The sequence below is a fragment of the Carcharodon carcharias genome, chromosome 26 (genome assembly GCF_017639515.1).
Source record: "Carcharodon carcharias isolate sCarCar2 chromosome 26, sCarCar2.pri, whole genome shotgun sequence".
NCBI classification, from domain to species: domain Eukaryota; kingdom Metazoa; phylum Chordata; class Chondrichthyes; order Lamniformes; family Lamnidae; genus Carcharodon; species Carcharodon carcharias.
Genome location: NC_054492.1, coordinates 19,528,116 through 19,552,020, shown reverse-complemented (window position 1 = coordinate 19,552,020; position 23,905 = coordinate 19,528,116). Strand labels below are relative to the sequence as shown.

The 23,905-nt window shown below is 39.0% G+C and overlaps 1 protein-coding gene across 3 annotated transcripts in view; it reads right to left on the bottom strand.

Annotated features, from left to right (window-relative positions):
• Positions 1 to 23,905, bottom strand: part of LOC121269822 (protein unc-13 homolog C-like) — a 599,906-nt gene that overhangs the window by 548,496 nt on the left and 27,505 nt on the right. For all 3 annotated transcript variants that reach the window (XM_041174809.1, XM_041174810.1, XM_041174811.1), the window contains exons 2-4: positions 19,697 to 19,726; positions 6,444 to 6,543; positions 2,991 to 3,108 (exon numbers count right to left, since the gene is read on the bottom strand). In XM_041174809.1, the coding sequence (XP_041030743.1) occupies positions 2,991 to 3,108; positions 6,444 to 6,543; positions 19,697 to 19,726 (248 nt within the window). The remainder of the gene's footprint in view (positions 1 to 2,990; positions 3,109 to 6,443; positions 6,544 to 19,696; positions 19,727 to 23,905) is intronic.

Below are 23,905 nucleotides of genomic sequence, written 5' to 3'. Positions count from 1 at the left end.
GTGTGGAGTTTCCATGTTAAATTGATTGCCACTTCTCTTCAAGAAATGCCTACCTTGAAGAAGTTTTCACCCATCGTTTATTTCACCCCACCCCCACTAGAGCTACCTTGCTTGTCCTGCTCTTCGCTCTTAATTAGCACATTCTTTTAGATAATATTACCACCTTCAACACCTCTTTGTTCTTTCGTCTGTGACATCTTCTGGTTATCTCCTCCTATCACTGCTTGCTTGTCCCAACAACCCCACAGCCCCTTTCTTCTTCCCCACCCCCCCCCCCAACCTTAAACCAGCTTATATTTCACCCCTTTCATATTTCTACTTAGTTCTGTTGAAGGGTCATAAGGACTCGAAACGTCAACTTTGCTCTTCTCCGATGCTGCCAGACATGCTGAGTTTTTCCAGGTATTTCTGTTTTTGTTCAGGATCACAAGCTGGTTTTTAAAAAATCAATAGTTTTAAACCAAAATTATCAAAAAAACTTGCATTTATAGAACACCTTACACAACTACAGACTGTATCAAAGCGGTTGCAACCAATGAAGTACTTACAAAATGTAGTCACTGTTGTAATGTAGGAAACACAGCTGCCAATTAGCACACAGCCACAGCAAGCTCCCACAAACAACAAAGTGATAATGACCCAATAATCTGTTTTTTTAAATTATGTTAATCGAGGGGTAAATATTTACCAGATGCACCAGGGATAACTCCCTTCTTCTTCTTTGAAATAATGCTGTGGGATCTTTAACACCCATCTGAGGGGGCAAATGGGGCATCAGTTTAATGGCGCATCTCAAAGACAGCGTCACTGACAGTACTACATGCAAGTGTCAGCCCAGTTTTTTTGTGCTCAAGTCCTGAAGTTGGACCTGAATGCATAAACTTTCTGGCTCAGAGGCAAGAACTCTACCAACTGATTCAGCAGCTGACACAAGGGATGGAATCTTCTGCCCAGTGGCATATTTGGAGGCAGGGATGGCATTTAGTCAGGTGGGAGAGTGGTGGGTGAGAACCCCAACACTTACCTGTCTCCGTCCCAACCAAATTTGGGGCAGGTAGGTCCGTGGTTGAACTTCCTGCCCTGCCACCAATTGAGACACTTAAGTGGACAATTAATGACCACTTAAGGGCCTCATCCCATTGCTGCTGGTATTAGCCCAGCTATGAACCGGCCTGTTACCATGCAGCGTGCACGACAAGTTCGCCTGTGTGGGCTGCTTGTCATCTCCCGGGTGTGGGAGGTCCTTCCTTCAAAGCCATTCCGTGCTTAATCAATGGACTTGGCGTTGGGAGGGAGGGAGGGGGGCCCACTTTGCCCTTGCTGCCAACTCCCCCACCCCCACTATTACTTACCTGCAGCCTCTGCGATCTTGGATCTCTGGTGGATATTTTTTCCTGCAACAGCCACTGTGGTGCTGCTGAGCAAAAGAGCTGCCAGCCTGTGATTGGCTGGTAGCTCTCAGTAGACCAAACTCCACACCTGGGGTCCTGACTCCAGGGAAAGGCCACACCACTGCCTGATTGGCTCGTTGTTTGGTGATCCTTCCTCAAAGGAAGCAACGAGGGTCTCTCACTGGCTCTCCTGCCAGCAGGCAAGACCGTCGTCACCTCCAAAAGACTCTGCTCAAGGGGACAGATCAATCCCAAGATGTCAGGCTACATTCATATTAAGCTAATCAATGGTATTTTGCTACAAGTACATTTCATTGAATAATGCAATTTCTCAGTGAAACTAGGGCAGTTTAAGAAAAATCTGAAGTAGACATAATTTTATACAATACTTGCCAGTTCTATTTCTATAAAAATGAAAAAAGGTTTGTTGGTTTTTATTATACTCTACATGAAAGTAGCTGTAGAAATCAAAGATTATGAAGCTGAAGGTTAAAGGATGTATATCACAAATTTAATAGGGACATTTGGATAAATTAGAGAAAATGATAAAAATAAAGGCAAAATTATTGGAACTAGCAATTTTAGTTGGAAAAATGGATGACATTTCCCACCTCTCCAAAATAAATTAACAAGCAGAACTGATGAATGCAAATACGACAGAGAAAATTTTTCTTTATTTAAAAAGGGATCACTGATACAAATGGAACAAGGTGCACAATTTTGGAGGCCAGAAGCACAAAACTCTCAGACTGTGTACTAACCCAGGCAGAGTTAGCTGATTAATGAGTGGTTCAAGAGGACACTTAGCTTCAAAAGGCCATCTGCGACTTAGTGTGCCAGCTCTCCACAGACACTGCAATGCATCTGAAGCCTTTCCAGCAACCTACGAAAGGGCATCTCAGGATTCAGCACCTTGCTTACCTTTTGAACACCAAATACATGTTTTCCAACACAAAGAAAGTTCCAAGATATGTGAAGTGTTTATTGAATGTATTTGTAGTCTGTACATTTGGTTTGGGCAATTGTCTTGTGTGTCAAATATTTGCAATGCTCCAGCTTGGATTACAAATAAAAGGGAAGAATTTGGTGATGGGGACATTTAATTGGTCGGGAGGGTGCTAGCTAGGCACAGTGAAAAGCTGCCAGCCTCTGGTTGGCCAGCAGCTCTCAGCGAGTGGGACATTCACTGCCCAGTTATTGCTCTCATAGACAGCAATACCATAATGATCAGAATTTGTTTTTGTGATGTTGATACTTATATAAATATTGACCAGGACACAAGGGATAACTTCCCTGTCCTTCTTCAAAATGGTACCTTGGGATCTTTTACATCCACCTGGGAAGGAAGGCAAAAAGCAGCACCTCCAAAAGTGCAGCATCCACTAAATACAGAGTTGGAATACTAGTCTTGATTTTTGTGCTCAAGTCCTAGGGTGGGATTTTCCCACCCCTCCAAAAGTCAGTGGATTTCTGGCTCGGCCGCCATGACGTGGCCCAAAAATCCCGGCTCTAGAGTGGGACTTGAACCCATAACCTCAAAAATTAATCATTCCTTAATCAGGTTGAAATACAAAATTAAAATTAAAAAAAAAAACTTACCTCCATTGCGTGTTCAATTTTTTTGAGTGGAATCCATACAGTGCCCAGGAGCGTGTCCCATATCAAGCCTTTGTCCCATACTTCAACAACAAGACCTTTCCTTAAATCATTTATTTCACTGTAAGAAAAATACAGTTTTCTTAAATTCAGTGCATGTAACGCAGGTCATATTTGTAATTATTGCTCATTAATTGGCCAGTTGCCTTTTGAAAAGCGGAAAGCACAGACTCAAACAACAAATACTCGAGTGTTAATAATTCTGGAAAGTCTCTTGTTACAAGGAACAGATTCAGACAAAATTAATCTGTGATATCCCCAATTAGACTATAAAGAAAAATAATGAAGAAAGATCTCTCATATCTATTGCTAAGATGAATCACATTTAGGAAAATTTAAATAAAATAAAAAGGTTATATAACAATTGGTTTAATTATCATATAACCTAATCATCCATCAATATCCTATTGCACTTGATTTTTCAAAACTTTATACAATGACTGAGGGAAGTGTTTTCTGTATTGAGATCCAGCATCAGGGCATGTGTGATGTGTTGTTGCAGTGATGGATTAAATTATGTGAGCATTTGGTATTTACTTCAGGGGCTATCCTCAAAGCCAGTTTTGGCCCGGTTTACTATTCCAGAGAAAACTAACAATCAAGCTGGAGGCAAGAATTTTAGCTAGCACTTTCGAACTTCAGACGAGGAAGGAAATTGACAGGGTAGAGGCACTTCTGGGAGCTAGGCCAATTGTATTCAATTGAAGGACCTCAGTGCAACACCAATCTGCATTCTATTGTGGAGAAGTCTCCCTACCAGAAATGTTAGTAGGGCAAAAATGCTTACAGAAATGATCAGCACAATATACCAAATAAGATGTCTACAGAAGACCCGAAACTTGAAATGAAGTCCCCTGATATCTATCCATCTCTGCAGTTAGCACACAACCTAAAGATCAATTGATCGATTTAAGAATTTTGACCTGATTCTTATATAGTCCTTATACGGCCTGGTAATAAAGCACAACAAGTTAGTATGCAGGTACTGCAAGTGATTAGGAAGGTAAACGGAACGTTGTCATTTATTACAAGAGGAATGGAATATAAAAGTGGGGAAGTTTTACTGCAGCTGTACAGGCCTCAGCAAGACCACATCTGGAGTACTGTGCACAGTTTTGGTCTCCTTATTTGAAAAAAGATACAATGGCTTTAGAGGCAGTTCAAGGAAGGTTCACTTGACACATTCCTGGGATGATGTGCGTATCTTATGAAGAAAGCTTGAACAGGTCAGATCTATATCCATCAGAGTTTAGAAGAATGAGACGTGATCTTAGTGAAATGTGGATGATCTTGAGATGACTGGATAGTGTGGATACCAGGAGGATGTTTCCTCTTGTGGCGAAACAAGAACTTGGGGAAAAAGTTTAAGAATAAAGGGTGTCCCTTTTAGGACAGAGAAGAGGAGAATGTTTTTCCTCTGAGGGTCATTTGAGTATGGAATTCTCTTCCCCAGAAGGGAGTGGAAGCTGGGACTTTCAATTTATTCAAGGCACAGTTAAATAGATTTTTGCTCGATAAGGGAGTCAAGGATCATGAGGTGCAGATAGGAAAGTGGAGCTGAGACCACAACCATGGTCTTATTGAATGGTGGAACATGCTCCAAGGGCTGAATGACCTACTCCTCTTCCTATGTCCTATGTTCCTATAAGATGCTGGTTCCTGTTTTTATTTTCAGGAGGTTAATAAAATAGGATGCTGTAAAAGTCTCCAGCCATTCAATTAAAAATCAGGGGTCTCTCAGATAAATTTTGTCACCGAGTAACCCAAAAGTGATTTTGAGAAGATTATTAAAATAGGTAACCAAAATGCATTAAAGAGGCCATGTCATCTCTGTAATATCTTGTTTGGTCATGTGTTTAAAATACACAGTAATATAATTAATATACATCACCATATATTGGTAGTCCACCTTTTTTGTTCAAGTTAATGATGTGACTAAGACAATATATCTATAGATTGTGCAATTCTTCCTGGATTTTGAATAACATTCAGGCAAAGAAGCTGTGTACATGTGGCTCACATATTATCAAACTCCCTATCTAAATAATAACCTGAAGACAATATTTTACCAAAGGATCTGAAATTGTTAGCATGTGCTGTATAAGTGCTCAGCACTCAGAGACACGGTACGTTCTTTTAGAATCAAAGCAAATTGTTGCAGTGAACGTTTCATCTATGACCGAGAAGCCTCGAGAGGGAAAAATGTTTACTAGTCTCCAGAAGGCTTCCGAGGAAACTATACTATGTAAACAATTATAATACATCTTAACAGCAAGTCACTGTAGGCTCATCGGAGCATTACAGAAGGAGAATGTCCAGAATTTTGGCTACAACCTATATTCCAAGTGCACAGTTATGCCCATGCTTTAGCATTGGACGCTGCACTGTTGCCCTGCCAATGCACGTGCCCTGTGGCACCAATCGCACAGCTAACCTAAGACTGCATTTGCATAAGAGGTCTTTGCTAAGTGGATAGTATAAGACACTTCAGGTTGTAATGATCTTCAATACCTGTACCACATGCTTCCTTCAACTCTACTCCTTTCTAAGCCAGCAGGTAGTGAAGAATGGCCAGTGGGATAGCCTTGGGCCCTAGTTAAGCACAGCTAACACCCACTGATGGCAGCTGGTTGAACAATTAAAATGTGAATGACTTCAGAAGTGAAACCCAAGGACACCATGAAATAAACAATGAAATCAGCATGCAATTACCAAGAAATCAATACAGCCATTTTTCCAAGGTTTCACAGATTCTCCAAAGTTATCGTAGGGAAGACTGGGTGAAACAATATGGAAATGTTAATCCACACATGCTTCTAAAATCTAGATTTGACCATCTCCCACCCAGCACTCTCGGATAAAACCCCATTGCACCGCATTTATAAAAACTGCTGGAAATAAATTGTGCACTTTTATATCTTTATGCTGCAGTTTCACTGCCACTTTCAAGTCAAAATTCTTGTGTACATTACTGCCATGGAGGGCAAGATTATCCAGGAGGATATTTCGTGCTGCTTGGGTTTCACGCTGAGTCAAGTACAAGTGCAGCCTGGTGTAAGGTTGGATTTTTAAGAATTGCAGCATTCTCTTGCCACTTCACCAAACTCCATATTCCACCTTCTAAAAAATCAAATAAAAGCAAAAATTACCCTGGCTCTCCAAATCTTGCAAAGTGGCTGCAAGAGGAAGTCTGTGATGCATAGAAGCATGGATGTGCAGAGCAACCTTCTGACAAGCGCAATACAAGTTGCAGCACACAGCATCACTTCAATCTCACCAGCCACCAATCTCATACTTTCCCACCAGAGACCAGTTCTATGGTATAACTGCAATCTTCACCTTGTGCCGCATACCGATACAATAAGATGTATTAGCAACAGAACATTTTTAACTTACAACATGTAATCTTGTTCCCAGCAGGGTTCATTTCCTCGTCTGGTCACTGTAGTGCTTCTCAAATTTTGAACCTTCAGAGTTACATATGTATTAAATTTTTCTGGAAAATGAAAAATATTAGTTGCACTACATTGCAAAGGTACTCTCCAGTATGTTATTACATAACGTGTTAAAAAGTTATCAAATCTCCTGTGGTGTGCACAAAAAATGAAAGATAAGGGAAGTAATGAAACCAATAATGTTCCCTTTGAGTCAGAGATTGCTAATGCTGAACAGTGGAGATGTGGGACAAAAAAGTAAAGTTAATGTTTCAGGTCTGTGGCCTTTCATCCGTTTGTCTATCGCTTGACCTGCTGAGTATTTTCAGCAGTTTGTCTTATTTCACACCTCCAGCATCCTCAGTATTTTGCATGTGTCAAAATGTATCAAATTGGGTTGGAGATGCATATGATAGTGCTAATACTACCCTGCCCTTTCACCTTACTTTATTCAACAACAACTTATGCACCTTTTGTTCCGAGATGACCCTTTTATCTGTGAACCCTCGGTGTGATACTGGATTAGTAGAAAGACTGTAGTCATACTCCAATATCTGCTAAACACTTATTTGTTACATCTAAACATGTTACTCCTAGGTATTGAGCTCCAACCTCTGTCTCGAAAGTCTACCACATGACTGACTGATGTCAGTGCTATATCATCATCCATGTCATACATTAGCACAGCCCACCTGTTATCCCTTTGATGTAATGAAAGGCCCGTAGGTACTTTACAGGAGAAATATGAAACAAAGCATGACACTGAGCCACAAGGAAATGTTAAGTCAGATGACCAAATGCTTGGTCAAAGAGGTATCTTAAAGGAGGAAAGCGAGGTGAGAGGCAGGGAGTAGTAGGAAGGGTGTTCCCAGAGCTTAGTGCCTAGGCAACTGAAGGTGTGGCCACCAGTGGTACAGCGATTAAAACTGGGAATGCTCATGGAGGCCAGAAATAGAGGTCTGCAGATATCTTGGGAAGATTGTAGGGCTGAAGGAGATTATAGGAAGAGGCAATGTCAATATCATCTTAATTACATTGCTATGGTTTAATGGAAATTACATTGTTGAACAGGTGGTTGGTATTTGTACACCTATAAATGGGGATAACTGGTAGTGTGGAACAGCATTGACTATGAACTAAGTCAATAAACTCTGTCCAGCAAAAAAAATGCTGCTGTGACTTTGTTTTAACTTCACCAACTGGGGTGGATCCAGTGAACAGGCAAGGCCATGAGGGGATGTGCAAAGAAGGATGAGGATTTGAATAATGAGAATATTCAAATATAGTAACACTCGGTTTCAGCGAGGGCAAAGGCAGATGTGAAATATTAAGTGCATTAAAAGCTCCATTTAATATTGCAAAAACAGGAGAAGAACTGTACACTTAGGAAAGTTAAACCCATTGATTTTCTGTCATGTTTACTTCCCTTCATTATAACTTGAAAAAATTTATAACTTAACCAATACCAGGGAAGCAACTAGGCAGAGTTGCCAGATGGCATTCGTGATACAGTGATCAAACTAACAGTAGGGCTGTGGAATGTATACTTAGTGGGATTTTTTAGAAAGCCTATACACTGAAATTTTCAGTGCTTCTATCACTACTCTGCCAAAATCAGTGATGGCAAGGAACTGTGAAAATATACAAGGCAATCTCAACCACAAACAAGTCTTAATGCCTTCACAGTTTGATTCGGCAAATAAGCTTTCAAAAAAGTGTTCCTCGTCCTCTGTTCATCCCATATATTAGTGCCCAAATCACCTCATTTTGCTTGGTCTGCTTCTATTTATATTTTTTCCCCAATATGACATATTATTTTTCCTTTATTAATTACTCGTAAAATAAGTGTGTTACGTGATCACCCACTGACATAACAGTCATTTCTAGATTAGAGTTATATAAAGGCAAAGCATGGTGTATAAAATGAAATGTAAAAATTTATGAAATCAAAACTAAACACAGGATGAACACCAACCAGTATATTTCAAACAGAAATGATGCTTTGAATACACTTCCACCAATATATTGTGGCTTGTGATAGATGGTTATCGATGTGTCATTTGCCTTTATTGGCTGTTGCATGAACTGGGAGGGAAGGACCTGACAATGATGGAAGGTGAGACAGAAAGCCCACTTTATTAAGAATTCAGGTGGTGCATGCGAGTTTACAGATCCAGATGGTGAGGCAGTGATTAGTATATATTTTAGCAATGGCTCCATCAGTTGAAGTGAAACGTTGCACTGTCAAAGATTGACCTGGTTATGTTGATGATATCAAGTTGTCAATTTACAGAATATGAGCTTTGAGAGCCGTGAAGCTAGTGCTTAGCCAAAGAATACCTGCTCCCCTCGAACTTCAAAATTGATAATAGGAGCAGGGTGCTAAAAGAATAAAGGCAAGCAAAAGTTATTAAACTTCAAAATTGAAGGACAAAATCAAGAGAGCAATATTAGAAAGAGAAACATTCGATTTAAAATTGAAATAGGGCTCGAAAATAGAAATGCCCCAAGAGTTCCAATGCTGGATTTGTTTTTAAATGATGATAATAAAGAGCTTGCATTTATATAGCACCTTTAATAATCTCAGGGCATCCCAAGATGATTTACAGCCAATTAGGTACTTTTGAACTGTAGTCACTGTTTGTAATGTAGGAAATGCAACAGCCAATTTGTACACAGCAAGATCCCACAATCAGCAATAAACTAACGGCTAGATAATCTATTTCAGTGATTGTTGGTTGAGGAACAAACATGCGTCAGAACACTGGGGAGAACTTCCTTGCTCCTCTTAATAACAGCATTAAAGTGCAACAAGCTTGGCAAGGAAGCCGTAAATGTATTTAATATTAAAACCAATAACATTTAAAATTTTAATCATTAGATCGATCACATTTTTAAAAAGCCGTTCAACAGCCATGAAAAGAATTATTGCTCAATTTAATTTGACTTCATTTTAACTTTTAGAAACCAAATGCTCACATTTCTGGAACAATGGTTTTCTGTTCTGCCTTTCAGATTGTGTTATTTTCCAACAAAAAGTGTTTTATTTGGTCTGAAATCTATACAAGCAAATGTGCTTTAGATATGCTGTGCAGCCAACTGAAGTCAAACATGAACGGATTTGTGCCTTGACAATTAGCAATTTTGACAGTGAGAAAAAAAATTGTTTGATTCAAGAACAAGATAGTCAATTAAGCCTAATAGGATTTACCACCACCCAGTCAATCCTGCCTCTCTCACTGAATTGACAACCATACTATTGCTATTGAATTGATAACTTGGACGCTATCAGTGCTCATTCCTTAAAAGAAAATGATCAAGAATGCAGACAACTGAAATTAACAAGGCAAAGTAAATTGTTTTCAGGTCCTCATAGTAGTTCCTCATTGGAGCGTGCACATTTTGGCCACAGGGTGTCACCAAATCACATTCTCAGAGGTCTAAATTTAGACCGTAAAACAATGAAATCTAATCGGGGATGCATTTTTGAAAACTATTCTCAAAAGCTCTCTCTTGTAGCCTTACTATTTGAACCTTAAATAAATGATCCAAACTGCTATCCTCTAATTGAAGGAATGTCAACAAATTCACTGCAACTGCAGATGGGTCCTCCGCTACTTTGCAAAAGGCTCTGGCCAGAATTCCACTTGTTGTTACTTGGGTGCCAGCTCCCTCCTGAATAAAGAGAATCTTTATGATCGGCAATCAATTGTCAGCACTTCCATTAGTACATAACAGTGGCAACAACACGGTACCTCCGCATTAAATTTTAGACGCTAAGGAGTCCAACAGCCAGAATTCAACATGGGAGGGAGCAGTGACTGCAAAGAGTCACCCTGCCCCTTCAGAACTTTACTCGGTATTTTTTAAAAAAAAAAGGACAGAAACATAGCAGAATCAAATTTCCCCACTCTTCATCCAACTTGAGTCACAAAAGCGCCATCCCCTGCCAAGGAACTTTGAGGTTACTCTATTTATCATTACAACTCCAACCATATCCACTGCTACAAGAGGTAGATAATGAATATTGCTGGGAAACAATGCTCTTTGTAAAGAGCACCTTGGTATATGTCCTAATCCAACTTTCCACCAAAGGCCTTAGTCTTCAAGTCACAATCTGTGCAGGAGTAACAGCAATGGTGCATTGCTATCTTTGGTTCATAGGAATGAAAGTTTGCTGAATTATATAGAATATAGTCCCCACAGTAGCACCCAAAGATGATCCACAACCCTCAAGAACATCCAAACTGGATGGCCTTCATTTTGCCTGCTTATTAGTTGGTTTCAGAGATGCACATGTATCACTTGCATTACCCCAACATGGCAAGTACAGTATGCTACGTTACATTGTAACAGATGTGATGCAACACCTGCTTTCTTCTGGGCATGATTTGTGTTGATTTAAAAAATTGATATTTTGGGGAGGGGGGAAAATTGTATTTTTCCCCCAACTTACTATCCAAAACAAAAATGAAAATTTAATAAATGAAAATTTCTAAAACTGATGATTATCCCATCTCGCAGGACCTGGAATGCAGTGTCTGGACTTTTATCAATCCCGCACCAGCCTAAACATGATTACACCGCATATTACTATACTACAACAAATTTACTGAAGCCAGGAGGGATGATGGAATCGAGGTAACTCAAGCTGATTATTGTCGGTGGTACATGAATCATAGCTGATTCCATGGTCCTGGATGAAATCATCAAGGTTTAGCACATCAATACTGAAAAGGGCCAAGGATGGAATCCTGGGTGCATCCCAGGCATGGAAGCCAAGACCTAATCCACTAAACATTGGCAATACTAAAGCCATATACTAAGTTACCAATCCTGTACTAGAAGGGAGAAGAAACGCTATTTCTGGACTGACAAGTAGCACGGACAGAGGTTTATGTGGCTTATTATTGCCCATGATCAAAGTGCTTTAATGTGTGAGATTAGCATGTTTTCTTATACTCAGTGATTTGTCCCAATTTAAATAATTTCCAGCAGCAAGCTTTTGTGAATTTAAAATTTAAAGGATTATTTATTAGCACACATTTGCCCTAAAGGTTCAAATATGACATCTTATACACACAAAGATTATATACAGATGAAGAAAAAAAAATACCATTACAAGATAGAATTATTCCAGTGTCTTTTGTAGCAGGCCTGTTGTTTCTAGGATAAATTGATGCTTTAGCTGAAGCAGAGGTCTAGTAAGAGCAGAGGATTCCCAGTAAGGTGCAAGGCTTCTTGTAGTCGAATTTCCAAGAAGTCGGTTCTCAGGTGAATTTGAAGTTGGAACGGGTTAGGGGTTGGTGCGGGGGCAGGGGAAAGAGTCTCTGTCCTACTTTCAAGGTATAACTATGTATTACCTTGGCTGTGTAGTTTCTTGCAGCTGGTTTGATGGCTTAGATGATATTTCTAATGGTCTCAATCTTAGAACATCTGCTGCCCTTATATTTTAAAAGCGGATAACAAACGTTGCTGCCTTACCCATGTGACCTGTCACAAGTCCAAAGTCCTTTTCCAAATAAGGTTGTGCATTAGATCAGTAAATATCCTGTGTTGAGGCTTTTCAAACCAAGTTTCAGACAACCAAAGTCTGTGTGTTTGGGATAAGAAGCCATCACAATATAATGAAAGTTAGATGAGATCTATTTCATATTCATCTAGCACTCATTCAGTTTCAATGTCTCTATTGTCCATGGTCCTTTCTGTTAAGGGCCCCTCCTTAACAAAAGGGATGCGTGAATTTCACAAATCGCTGTGACTGTCCATATGTAATTAAACATTTGTCTGAGTTTCAGAGCTGTTTAGAGCTACAGGCTACCAAGACATATGATATGCGACAGCCACTTTAAACAGCCTTTGATGTCCACTTTTTAAAATTATAGCTTCAAAGTTTGAGATATCTCCATGCCTGTACTGGGCATGAAGTAAGAGAAAATAAATGATCCTGCCCCAAAGAACTCCTGCAAAACTGGTTTGAACCACCAATCTTGAATTCTTCCTCAGTTTAAAATATGCTGGGGTGTAATAACTAAGAAAAACATGGAAAATTATGAATTAAATGGCAATTGTTACAATGCCACATTTGAAATTTGTGTAAATCTCTAGAAAAAGACTTCCTAGAGATTACTCCTTTGTCAGGAACCTGGGGTTTAGAGTAGAGTATTTTAAAAGGGAGCTACTCAACTGCACATTCATGTTTGAACGAAGAGCAATAAAGCTAGTAGTACTGTTGCAGTGTAGAGCAAGGAAGAGCAGAAAGAAGCGGATAGCAGCTCAAGAACAAGAATTGTAAGTCTACTATAAAATTGAAATTCATATGTTTAGCATATCCTTAGCACAGGAGAAATTCATACATGAAAGCTCCCCTTATACAAGATGTACTTCAGACATCCAACTGATTGATTCAAATATCTTATCCACAAGAAAGCAAAACACTATTGTTACCAGCTGAATGATCCAAAAATTTCCCAAAATACTACAGAAGATAAGTTACTTACAAAAGGAGATTGTTGTTCCACCAAATTATAATACTTTTATTAGATACGTTTCACTTCGGGTGATAATGTTAAGAATAACCATAAGAAATACAAAAGGCACAAATTATGCAAAACTTTAATTTTTCTTCTTGTAATTAATAGCACATTATAGAAGAAATGGTTTCTTTTCTGTACAACACAAGAATCTTTAACTTGAAGTAGTTTTAATTGTTACCGAGAGTGCCAGTACTAACTAATTCAACCAACTTGTGTCAAACACTGTAGCTGTATTCTAAACATAAATGCATGTTTTTTTTAAGTCTTTGCTGATTTATACAGTATGCTAATAAACTGTATAGGTACAAATCAGCTTCAATATGATTTATTTATTACTGTTTTTAGGCATGTCCATTTGAAAATATTTTTTTTTTGAGTTGTGCATCCATATCTCAGGCCATTAAAAGCTAAATGCATAATTTAATTTATTCCCCAAAAGGTACAAGTGCATATTTCAAATGGAATTAGTCATATTCTGAATAATGTTGATCTGCATCTGCACTTGGCACAATGCCTCCAGTTAAATATTGAATGTTTTAAAAATCAATAGGAAGCTCACATTCCAGTTTTAAGACTTTCCTTGCAAAACAAGCTGAATTTACAGCAAGTTTTATCAGCAAAAGACAAATAAAAAGAAAAGCAGTTAACAGCTCTTCTTTGCATTTACTTAATGTTACAACAATTAACAATTTTACTTCATGCGTTTTCTAAAACAAAAAAGTACAGCCTTAATATTTCTAACTACTGAAATGTTGAACAGTTGGAGTACATTGGAATGCTAAATACATTTTACTGATAGACCCACATTCTAGTAAGGAATGGTACCCACAGGAAACATAACTTGGGGAATTGTAGATGCCCAGCCAGGCATATTCAGTCCATTAAAATTAGTGGATGGGAGAAGGAGTTAATAAGGAACTTGAATTGGCAAAGACTCACAAGAATCAAGAGCTATTAGGAACAAAACCATCAGAAACAGTCCCAAAATTAGAGAAAATGTCAATTTAATTATTTGTGCTTGTGACATCAGTTACTACAAAGTTGATTTTCTAGCGATGCTGGGTGATGACCAGGGATAGGAGTAATGAGTGAAGGGGACTTATTCAGCAACAGGATGTGGACAGCAGAGTTTTGGAGAGCTAAAGTAAACGACAAGTGCAGCCCAGCCAGGAGAACACTAAATTAGTCAACATTGCAAAGGAATTTCAGCAACAGGAGGACTAAGGTACGGCCGGTGGTAGGCAATGCTACAAAGATGGAAGTAAGCAGACTTTGTGGTGGAGAGGATGTGGGTTGGAATCTTGCTGTTAAATAAAACTTTAAATGTTGCAAACAGCCTGGCTTAGTCTCAAACAGTGGCCACCGATGAGGTAATGGAACAGCAAAGGCCATTTAGCCCCTCAAGACTGTTCTGACATTTAATTAGATCATGGATGATCTGTAGGTTAACTCCATCTACCTGCCTTTGTTCCATATCACTTGATTTGTTCACACAACACAAGTCTATCAATCTCAGTTCTAGATTCCTCCACCTGAAGTACAACTGTAGCATCTCTTTCTCATTTTTTAATTTAAACATCCTTGAGATAAAGGCCAACATCCCATTACCCTTTTTGATTACTTTTTGTACCTATGCACAAATTTTTACTAATGTGTGTACTTGGGCATCTAAAATCCTTTGATCTTCCACAGCTCCTAGTCTATCACCGTTAAGACAATAATCATCTCTCTTAAATCCAAGATGGAAGATTTCATATTTTCCTTAAATGTCAGCCCACTCATTTTGTCTGCCCAAATCTCTTAGTAATTTTCTGTTCCCATCCACATAACTTACTTTGTCTCCTAACTTGTGTTATTTGAAAACGTAGGGATATAATTCTCTAATTTATCAAGACATTAATATAAAAAATGTTGAAACACTGAGACCCCAGTATAGATCACTTGGGAATATCAATGGTCATATACTGATCAGAGAACATTCCCTTTATTCCTATTCTCTATCTCCTACACACCCGCCCCCAACCAACTGTGACCCATGCCATAACATCACCTCTAATTCCTGATGTTTCACAACTCTTCAAATAATGGCCTGTGATTTTTCATGTCCATTTGAATAGACAGAATGGACCTCAGTTTAAAATCACACTGGGAAATGCATGCTGCATTGAAATGCCAATCTAGATTACATGCTAAACCGTGCAGTGGAAAACAAACCCATAGCTTTCTCACTTGCTGATTCAAAAGGTTATCACTGAGTCATATATTAACACGGTGCTAGGCTGAAGTAGGAAAATTTCATACCAAGTTCAAACTCCAAGGTATAATATCTCCTCAGTTCAGACAGTAAATGAATGACTGAATCTGGTTATCTATGAAGGATGGATATTACACTTGCTGTGATCCAAGGAACCTCCAAATACCAAAACTTAGACAGCAAAATGAGAAAAAAAATTATCTAGAACTCAGGTTGGTATGTTTCAAGGATATAGCACACTTCGGCCTGAATTTGCATATAGATGGAGAGGCTCTCCAACTGCATGAAAATGCCAGCAGAAGCCAGAATCTAGAAGTCCAGCTCCCAAACCCAGCATGCGCTATTTTCACAGGAGGGGGAAAATGAGGGCAGGTTCTATATTGCACATCCATGGTTCATAAAGGTAACTGCCTATATAAATCAGCAGCTGCCTCCTGGATTTACTTGGGTAGCCAGGGTATCCTTTTGAAGAGGTAAAGTACCATTTTGGATATGGTCCCAGGGCATCTTGGTGGACATGATTGCGCATAAACTCATGGGAGCTATCAAAGGATCGTCATGGAAGTAAAATAATTCTCATAATATTGTGATTTATAACAATTCCCGTAATTGTGATTCATTGTAAAAGTAGGTTAATAGTGGGGGTTGGATAGTTTCTCTGTGCGTGGGGGATTTAGTTTAATTGGAGATAACTGGCCTAGAGGTGAGTTAGCAACAAGCAGATAGGTTTGAAATGCTAAATACATAAACATGGCTGACATTTTAGAATGTGAGGAAAATTTGCATTAATAAATAAATCAGGGTAGTCTGAATTTCAAAGAGGTGGTAGTATATTACACCTAGTCAGAAGTTAAGCCAGTTTGTTTATTTTTCCCCAAAGGTTACTGATAAAATACTATGAAAAGATTTATATTATGAGAAAGGTAAAGTTCCAAAGACTTATTGGAACAATGGAATTTTCATTAAAAAGGGAAAAACATATAAAAGGAGATGAGGTTGTGTGTCAGGCAGTTGGTATTCTAAGGTCTAACACAAGTGTGAAAAGCCTCTTGTCTGCGAATCAAGTTGCTGTCTACGGGAACTGAAGCTGAGAAAACTCACTTTGAATTAGACTGCCCAGGGTATTGTGTGGCTTTGCCTGGGTCTGCTTAAATCTATTTGTTTTTATTGTTGCTTTGACAGGGGTGTAACTGGAAGCCAGGTTAATTAGGGATTTTAGGAGTTATTATAGTAGTAATTTGTAGACCCATGTATGTGCTTTTGTTTTTTAATAAATGTTTAATTTAGTTTTCTAAAAAAAAAACCTCAGGTCGTGGTAGTCTTATTACTTCTGGATTTAGGGCACACATCTCGAAATAAAATACAAATTGTAAATTGACCGCGTAATCAAGCTTTCCTCGTAGAGTTGATCTGTCTGGCACACATCTGCCACATCATAACAACCGTCAAAGCCCTTTGGAGCTGCCAAGGATTTTACTCTGCTGGGCTTTAAATTTTTTTGAAAAAATCAGTACTTGATATTTCACTCTGTCTGTTGATATAAGCCTGAGGGCAATCATTATAGGATGTGCGCTTTGTGACTGATTTTACAACCTAACATTATCACAGTAGGGTGCCTGTTAAGTGAGCAGCTTGACTGGCAGTTCCAAGTGGTTATAGAACAGAGATGTTTGTCTTCATAAGACATTAGTTGAAGGAATTTCAACTTATTGAATGTATGTTTTCAAATCAGTGAGTGTTTCTTTTTAAGTCGCATCAATAGCCACATACTTTATTTTTTTTTTCCAGCATGGCTCATAAGGTTTGCCCATGGTGGAAACTAAGTGAGTTGCATGGAATGGCCAGGACAAAGGGTGTTGGGCATTGGTTAGCATAGAGCTATAAAGGGCTATGGAGATCAGTAGGTGTCACAGGCTGCCATGAGTATGACAGGCATAGGGGGTGGGCAGAAGGTTATAGGTGGATGAGAGAGCAAGCTTTTTTTGTTTTCTTCGTTTTTTTCAATAATCGTAACAAAGTGCCAGTGTACAGAGGTAGGACTTCCGCACAACCCACCTCTGCATCCAGCAGTGTCCACACTCATTCTGGTGGGCAGCGAACCCAGATTCTAATCCAGCCCAACACCACCCATCAACCTGACCCTGGATTGAAAATCCAAGCCTTCATTTAGAAGTATTGGAAAAACATTGAAGCTTCAGTTTCAGTTTACATAGTCATCAAAAACCTCATGTTTGACAATCTTATTACAACACATTGCTTATGTAACACATCAAAAATTAAATCTTTTGTTGACTGATGCAAGAAAGAAATCCAAGAATGCGAGTAAAATATTCCTGTCTCAAGGAATCAACAGCACAGGTTGTGAGTTTGCTCCATTGAACAAGCTCTTATTAGCAGATCTTGGAAACCAGAGGACACTGAAGTTAAATTAGAAGCTTCTCAATCTCGATTGTATGGATAGTTGACGAAATGAAGCTAAGGATTGAGGGCAAATGGATTAGACTCATCCAAGACTGCTCTTTCATACTGCCTAGCAGCTGGTTTTCAAACAGTATTGACAGAAAATAGAAAGAAGGTTGTTTGTCTTCCCACTACCTTAGATTAAAACTGCTTGGCACACAGGGTTGCAGATAGAAGATCACAGTGACTTGCAACATCTGTCATGCATTTTCTTTTTACAAGTTCTTCCCTCATTTGCCCTCGTTAATTTTTGGCTTCCATGTTTCAGAGCAGTGCTTTGCCCTATCTTCCAATGTGCCAGAGACATGGACAGAAGTTTTACTGACCTAATCCGCAAGGTGGGGTTCCTCAGAAGGTTGGGGGAAACTCACAATTCGTTATTTCTCCACACTATGTGGAGATTTAATTTCACAATGTGTTTCAGACATTGAAGATTGATTCCCTGCTTGGAGGCCAGCCTGATTGTTCTGAGCCTCCAACCAGGCAAGAAATCTAATCACTTGCAGGGGGTGGGGATGTAAGGGTTGACTGACGATTTTGGGAGCTACTGAGCCCAGGGCAGGAAGTTGGGGACCTCACAATGGGGGGAATTGATCCCTAGGTGTTGATGATGAATCAGGGCCTAGTAGGGGGCAAAAGCAGCTTATAGAAAATCATGGGAAAGGTCATTGTGGGTGGGGTGGATGCCTCTATTGCAGAAGCTCCTCAAGCAGGCACATGGATCCAGGATGTAGTTAAGAAAGCACTTAACTCTGGAATCCACCAAGTTCCCACCTTGAGACCTGGCGACAGGAATTAAATTTCAAAGGCTGCATGACTGTCAGGAAGATATAATAATGTTATTGGAATTTGTACGTGCGTGTGTGCATGCATCTTAATTGGATTAAAGGAAGCTGGTCTGACGGCTACGATGTATTAGATGATGAGCTTGGTTTGAAATGTTAAGTAGGTAAACGTGGGGGAAGTTTCAATGCAAGGTGTAAAAGGGCATTTGCAACTTTAAGTAAACCAGACTGGCTTGGATTTAAGGAGAGGGAGTGAAGTGTGTCACCTAGCCAGGTTCAGAAACAGTGTGTTTATTTTTCCCCAAAGATTACTGGTAAAATTGGCACTATGATAAATTTTAAGATCAAGGAAGTAAAGTCCAAAGACAGGGTGAAACAATGGGAATTTGCATTCAAAGGGGAAAATATGTATGAAGGAGAGAAGGCTGTGTGTAAAAGCAGGAATTTTAACATCTAACAAGTGTGAAAAGCCTTCAGCATCTACATCTCAGGTTGCTGTCTACAATGAACTGTAGTTAAGAAAACTCACTTTGAATTGGATTTTTCAGGGTGCCATGCCTGGATCTTTTAAATCAGTGTGTCTTACTGTTGCCTTAACAGAGGTGTGACTGGAAGTCAGATTAATTAGGGAATTTAGAAGTTATTGTAGTAGTAATTTGTAGACATATGTGCTTAAAATCATTTCTTATTAATGTTCAATCTAGTTTTGTAAAAAACCTACAAGACTCGGTAGTCCTATTACTACTGAATTCAAAGCCCGCATCTCGAAACATACAAATTGAAAAATAGTTGTTGCAGTTGTCTCATGTTTCCCACTGGGATTTGAACAACTTGGCATTTACCATTGGCTGTGCCATAACAATGACAATGAGGCTCACAGCCTCATTATCATACTTAAAGCTGCATCCTGCCTTCTGGGAGTGGGTTGATCACCAACCCACCTTTGCGTTCTGTTCAAGGTGGAAATGCAGGCTGGGGTCAGGAAACAAAGTTGAAACTTTAACCCCTGGAAGTGATCCAGAGCCAAATAAACCTTTGCTTTTTGAAAAAAAAGTTAAATTCAGCACATTATTTACACTTGTCTAGGTATCTTGGTGAAAGCATAATTAAACCAAGGAACACTGTATGTAAATCGAATGCAATACTTCATCAGGAAAGATGAGAAAAGTAAATGTCTTACCTGACGGTCCATGTAGTTTCCCTCTTTTAACTAGACAAATGTAAAAAAGGAGGTAAAAATGGGTGTCAATACAGTTTAAACATATGTCAAATATGCATGTAGATTTGTCATTGCACATTCATTCTAAATCACTATATAATAAAGTAGCACATTTCATTAGGTAACTATAATTCAGATTTGAATTGTACATTGGTGGAATAAAAGAGCTTTCAAACGCAGCTGATGAAAGAAATAGAAAGGCTCAAAATGGTGCAATAGGGATCAAAACGGTTCAATAAAATCAGAATGGAATTGAGGGGCCTTTGCACAGTATTAAACATTATATACACTAAGTGCAAGTGACCTCCCTTAACTTGGGATGGCACGTACAAAATTGTTTTCCAACTGGCCTTCAGGATTTAGTATAAAATGGTTGAAGAGATATCTTTAGTAATTTTGTGAATTCTGAATAACGGCTACATAAGATAGGTGAATTTACACCAGAAATTAAGAATCAAAAGCCATGAATTTTATGTTTCAAAGAAATCATCAAGGTGAGAATGAATCATAAAAAGAGGAAAGGCAATGTTCCAACTGCATTTTGTTGACTGACAACTTAACCTAGTCACAGAAATGTGCAAACCGTATTTGGTTTAAAATAGGCATTTCAGTGACCATTTTACTATACAGCTGGATAGATCACAATTGAAAAAATTTATTTGGTTCCAAGAAATTGTACAAAGGCAAATGTAAAAGAGGTACTTTTTTCTCTTTTACTTAATAAACTTACTCACAAACTTAAAGGAAAAAGTTGCAATTGGAGATGACCAGATAACACAGAAGCATTGTTATGCAGGCAAATTGGTAACATACTGCGATTAGCTCTGAAGTCAGAGATGGTAGATTTGATAGGTCACCTTTTAATTTACACCCCAAAGTTCTATCTCAATACTTATTATTACTTATTTGATTGAAGGGAAGAGGGTAAGGAAAAAATACAAGCAGGATTCTTCATCCTGATTTCACCGTTAGTGGTGTTTGCTCAAGGCTAATCTGAGATATTCGACTGTGCACAAATAGTTGTCGAAGGGTCATGAGGACTCGAAACGTCAACTCTTTTCTTCTCCGCCGATGCTGCCAGACCTGCTGAGTTTTTCCAGGTAATTCTGTTTTTGTTTTGGATTTCCAGCATCCGCAGTTTTTTTTGTTTTTATCTCTAGTTTAATCAATGCTTACACATGAGCCATGGGCCGTGTGTGAAAAAACCTTGGAAATGTGCCTTTGCCAGTAATCAACACTCAGATGAGATGCAGGGGCAGGGTGGCAGAGAAACAAACCATATTAAAAAATGCTCCTTTAAAGCACAGATCCATAGCCAACAGTATGATAGTGACTTTTTAAAAAAATTTCCAAGCTTTAATAATTGCCATTGAAAGGGTTCCTGGGATGAGAAAATTGTCCTATTAGGAAAGATTAAGTAGACTAGGCCTATACTCCCTTGAATTTAGATGAGAATTGAAACAAACTTCTGAAGGGGCTTTTTCTTTCCATTTATTCATGGGATGTGGGCATCGCTGGCTAGGCCAGCATTTATTTCCCATCCCTAATTGCCCTTGTTCAGAGGGCATTTTAAGAGTCAACCACATTGCTATGGGTCTGGAGTCACACGTAGGCCAGACCAGGTAAGGACAATAGATTTTCTTCCCTAAAAGGACAGGAGTGAACCAGATGGGATTTTACAACAATCGACAATGGTTTCATGGTTATCAGGCTTTCAATTCCAGGTTTTTATTGAATTCAAATGTTACTGTCTGTCGTAGTAAGATTTGAATCCTGTTCCCCAGAGCGTTACCCTGGGTCACTAGAATACCAGCCCAGCAACAGCAACAATACCACTATGCCACTGCCACCCTCTTGACAGGGTAGACACTGAGAAAATGATTCTCCACCTTGGGGAACCTAGAACACGGAGACACAGTTTCAGAACGAGGGGTCGACTATTCAAGGCTGAGATAAAGATAAATTTTCTCAAAGGGTTGTGAACCTTTGAGCATCAGCAGCTCTCTGGGGTAGAGAATTCCAGTCATTGAGTTTATTCTAGATAACATTTCGGGTGCTAAAGGATGAAATTGAGGTGGAAGGTCAACCATGATCTTGAAGAACAGCGCCGCAGGATCGTAGGACCAAATAGCCTACTCCTGTTCCTATTTCGAATGTTCTTGTGAAATCAATTTCATTTGTATCCATATGTGGATAGCTCAGTATCTGATATTGCAGTATCATGAAAAGTTCGCCTGCTGCCTTGTCAGAGATTGTTGCTTCAACTTCCATCACTTAAAAAAAAAGTTAACTGGCCATTCAACTCTGTTGTTCTTAGCATCTTTTTAATGCAAAATGGGTGCCACATTTGACCACGGAATAATCCCCATGTTTCTGAGATAAGTCTTAAAGGTGCCATTTGAAACCACATTTATATAAATGGTATTAGCTGGTTAATTACAAAATATCTTTTGGATAACTTAGTGACTGTTGAGAAGTCCTGCACTCAGAATGCTGGTTTTATATCATGAGCTGTTGGTCAAATCAAACGCTAACTGAATGCCACCGCAGTATATTTCTAATTCCCACACTAGTCATATTTGTCATGCCTTAGCCACCTTATGCCAAATTATGACTAATTAATTTGTGAACTCCTTTTTCTGAGAATCTGATCTTGTTGTATTAGCACATAAATAACCTATTATGAATCACTTACTTTTCAGACAATTACCAACTACAAGTTCTGTGGTGTATTATTTGGAGATTTGTTTCAGAGCACAGAAACAAGAGTAAGCTATTCAGGTGGTAGTGCTAAGTGTCACCAGCAGATAGGAACAGGAACCCATTCAGACCCAGTTCAGCTATTCAATTAGATCCTGGCTGATCTACAGCTTAACTTCATCTACCTTCATTGGTTCTGTAATCCTTTATTCCCATTTGTAACCAAAATCTATCAATCTTAAGTTTTGAAATTTTCTATTGGCAGAACCTCAAAAGCTTTTAGCGAAAAGAGAGTTGTTTCTTCCATTCCTTTGCAGGAAAATGTGCTTTCTTATCTCATCCCCGAATGACAGTGTTCTAATTTTAAGGCTGTGTCCCCCTTGTCCTGGACTCTCCTACCAAAGGAAATAGCTTCTCTCTGCCTTCTCTATCCAATTCTTAATCACCTCAATTACATCATCGCTCTCCGGACTGGACAGTTGAGTGCTCGGCCTCTGACCCCGTCATTGTCCAGGAGCTGCAGTATGAACTGCCAATTAAACTTGGACCATGCTTTGAGGAGAAAGTCCATGGCAATTAAACCCTGCTGTTGTCTTATGAATAAGGTCACATCAGCAGAATGGGTCTGGATAGGCTTGCATTGCCTAAAGTAAAAATTGGCAGCATTCCACAGACATCCCACCACAGCTGCTCTCCCACACCTCACTTCCCCACCAACCCAGCTTTATGTTGCAGATAGGATTTTTAAATCTAAATGAGGTCAATCGAGAAGTAAACATCACAATATAATTCATACCCAGATATTGCCTGACAAGGTGCTGAATATCCCAAAATAAAATCTTGTTTGTCAACAGCTCTATTCATTTAGATCTGAAATGTAATGGTCTGACAAGGTGGCATTTACAGCCTTTCAGAGAACATTGTGGGGCTTCCATGTGAACTCCAGTACAATATGTTACAGCTGAAGAGTAATTGTTAGTCATATGGCACTCTATCCCACTCGAGGCACACATTTTGGTTCATTAGTGGCTCAGCCTGTCTATAGAAACTGTATTTCCGACTTGAGCACAAGTTAAAAGTATTGAGAGAAAACCCAAGCTATAACATTTTACTCGCATGCCAGGAAATTTTAAACTGAATATTTATTTTAAAAAGTTCACTTACATGCCAAAAAGCATAACACTGGAAAGCTAATTGGCATCCTGTTATTCATGCTCAACTAGGATCCCTTCCAACATTATGCCTTCCACAACCTAAACAGATTGGCCAATATGATCTCCATTTGTTCTGACTGTCACCCCCTCAATCAGTAGCTGCAGATATGTTTAGACAAAGTTTATTTATGGAATCTTTCCAAGTTTCAGGCCTTGACAATATGAAGCTTATCAGTTTGGGAGAAAATGTTGAGCAAATATTGAAATTGTTTCTTGCATAATAGAGTTCTTCCTTCAGGCCAGACTCTTTCCCTAC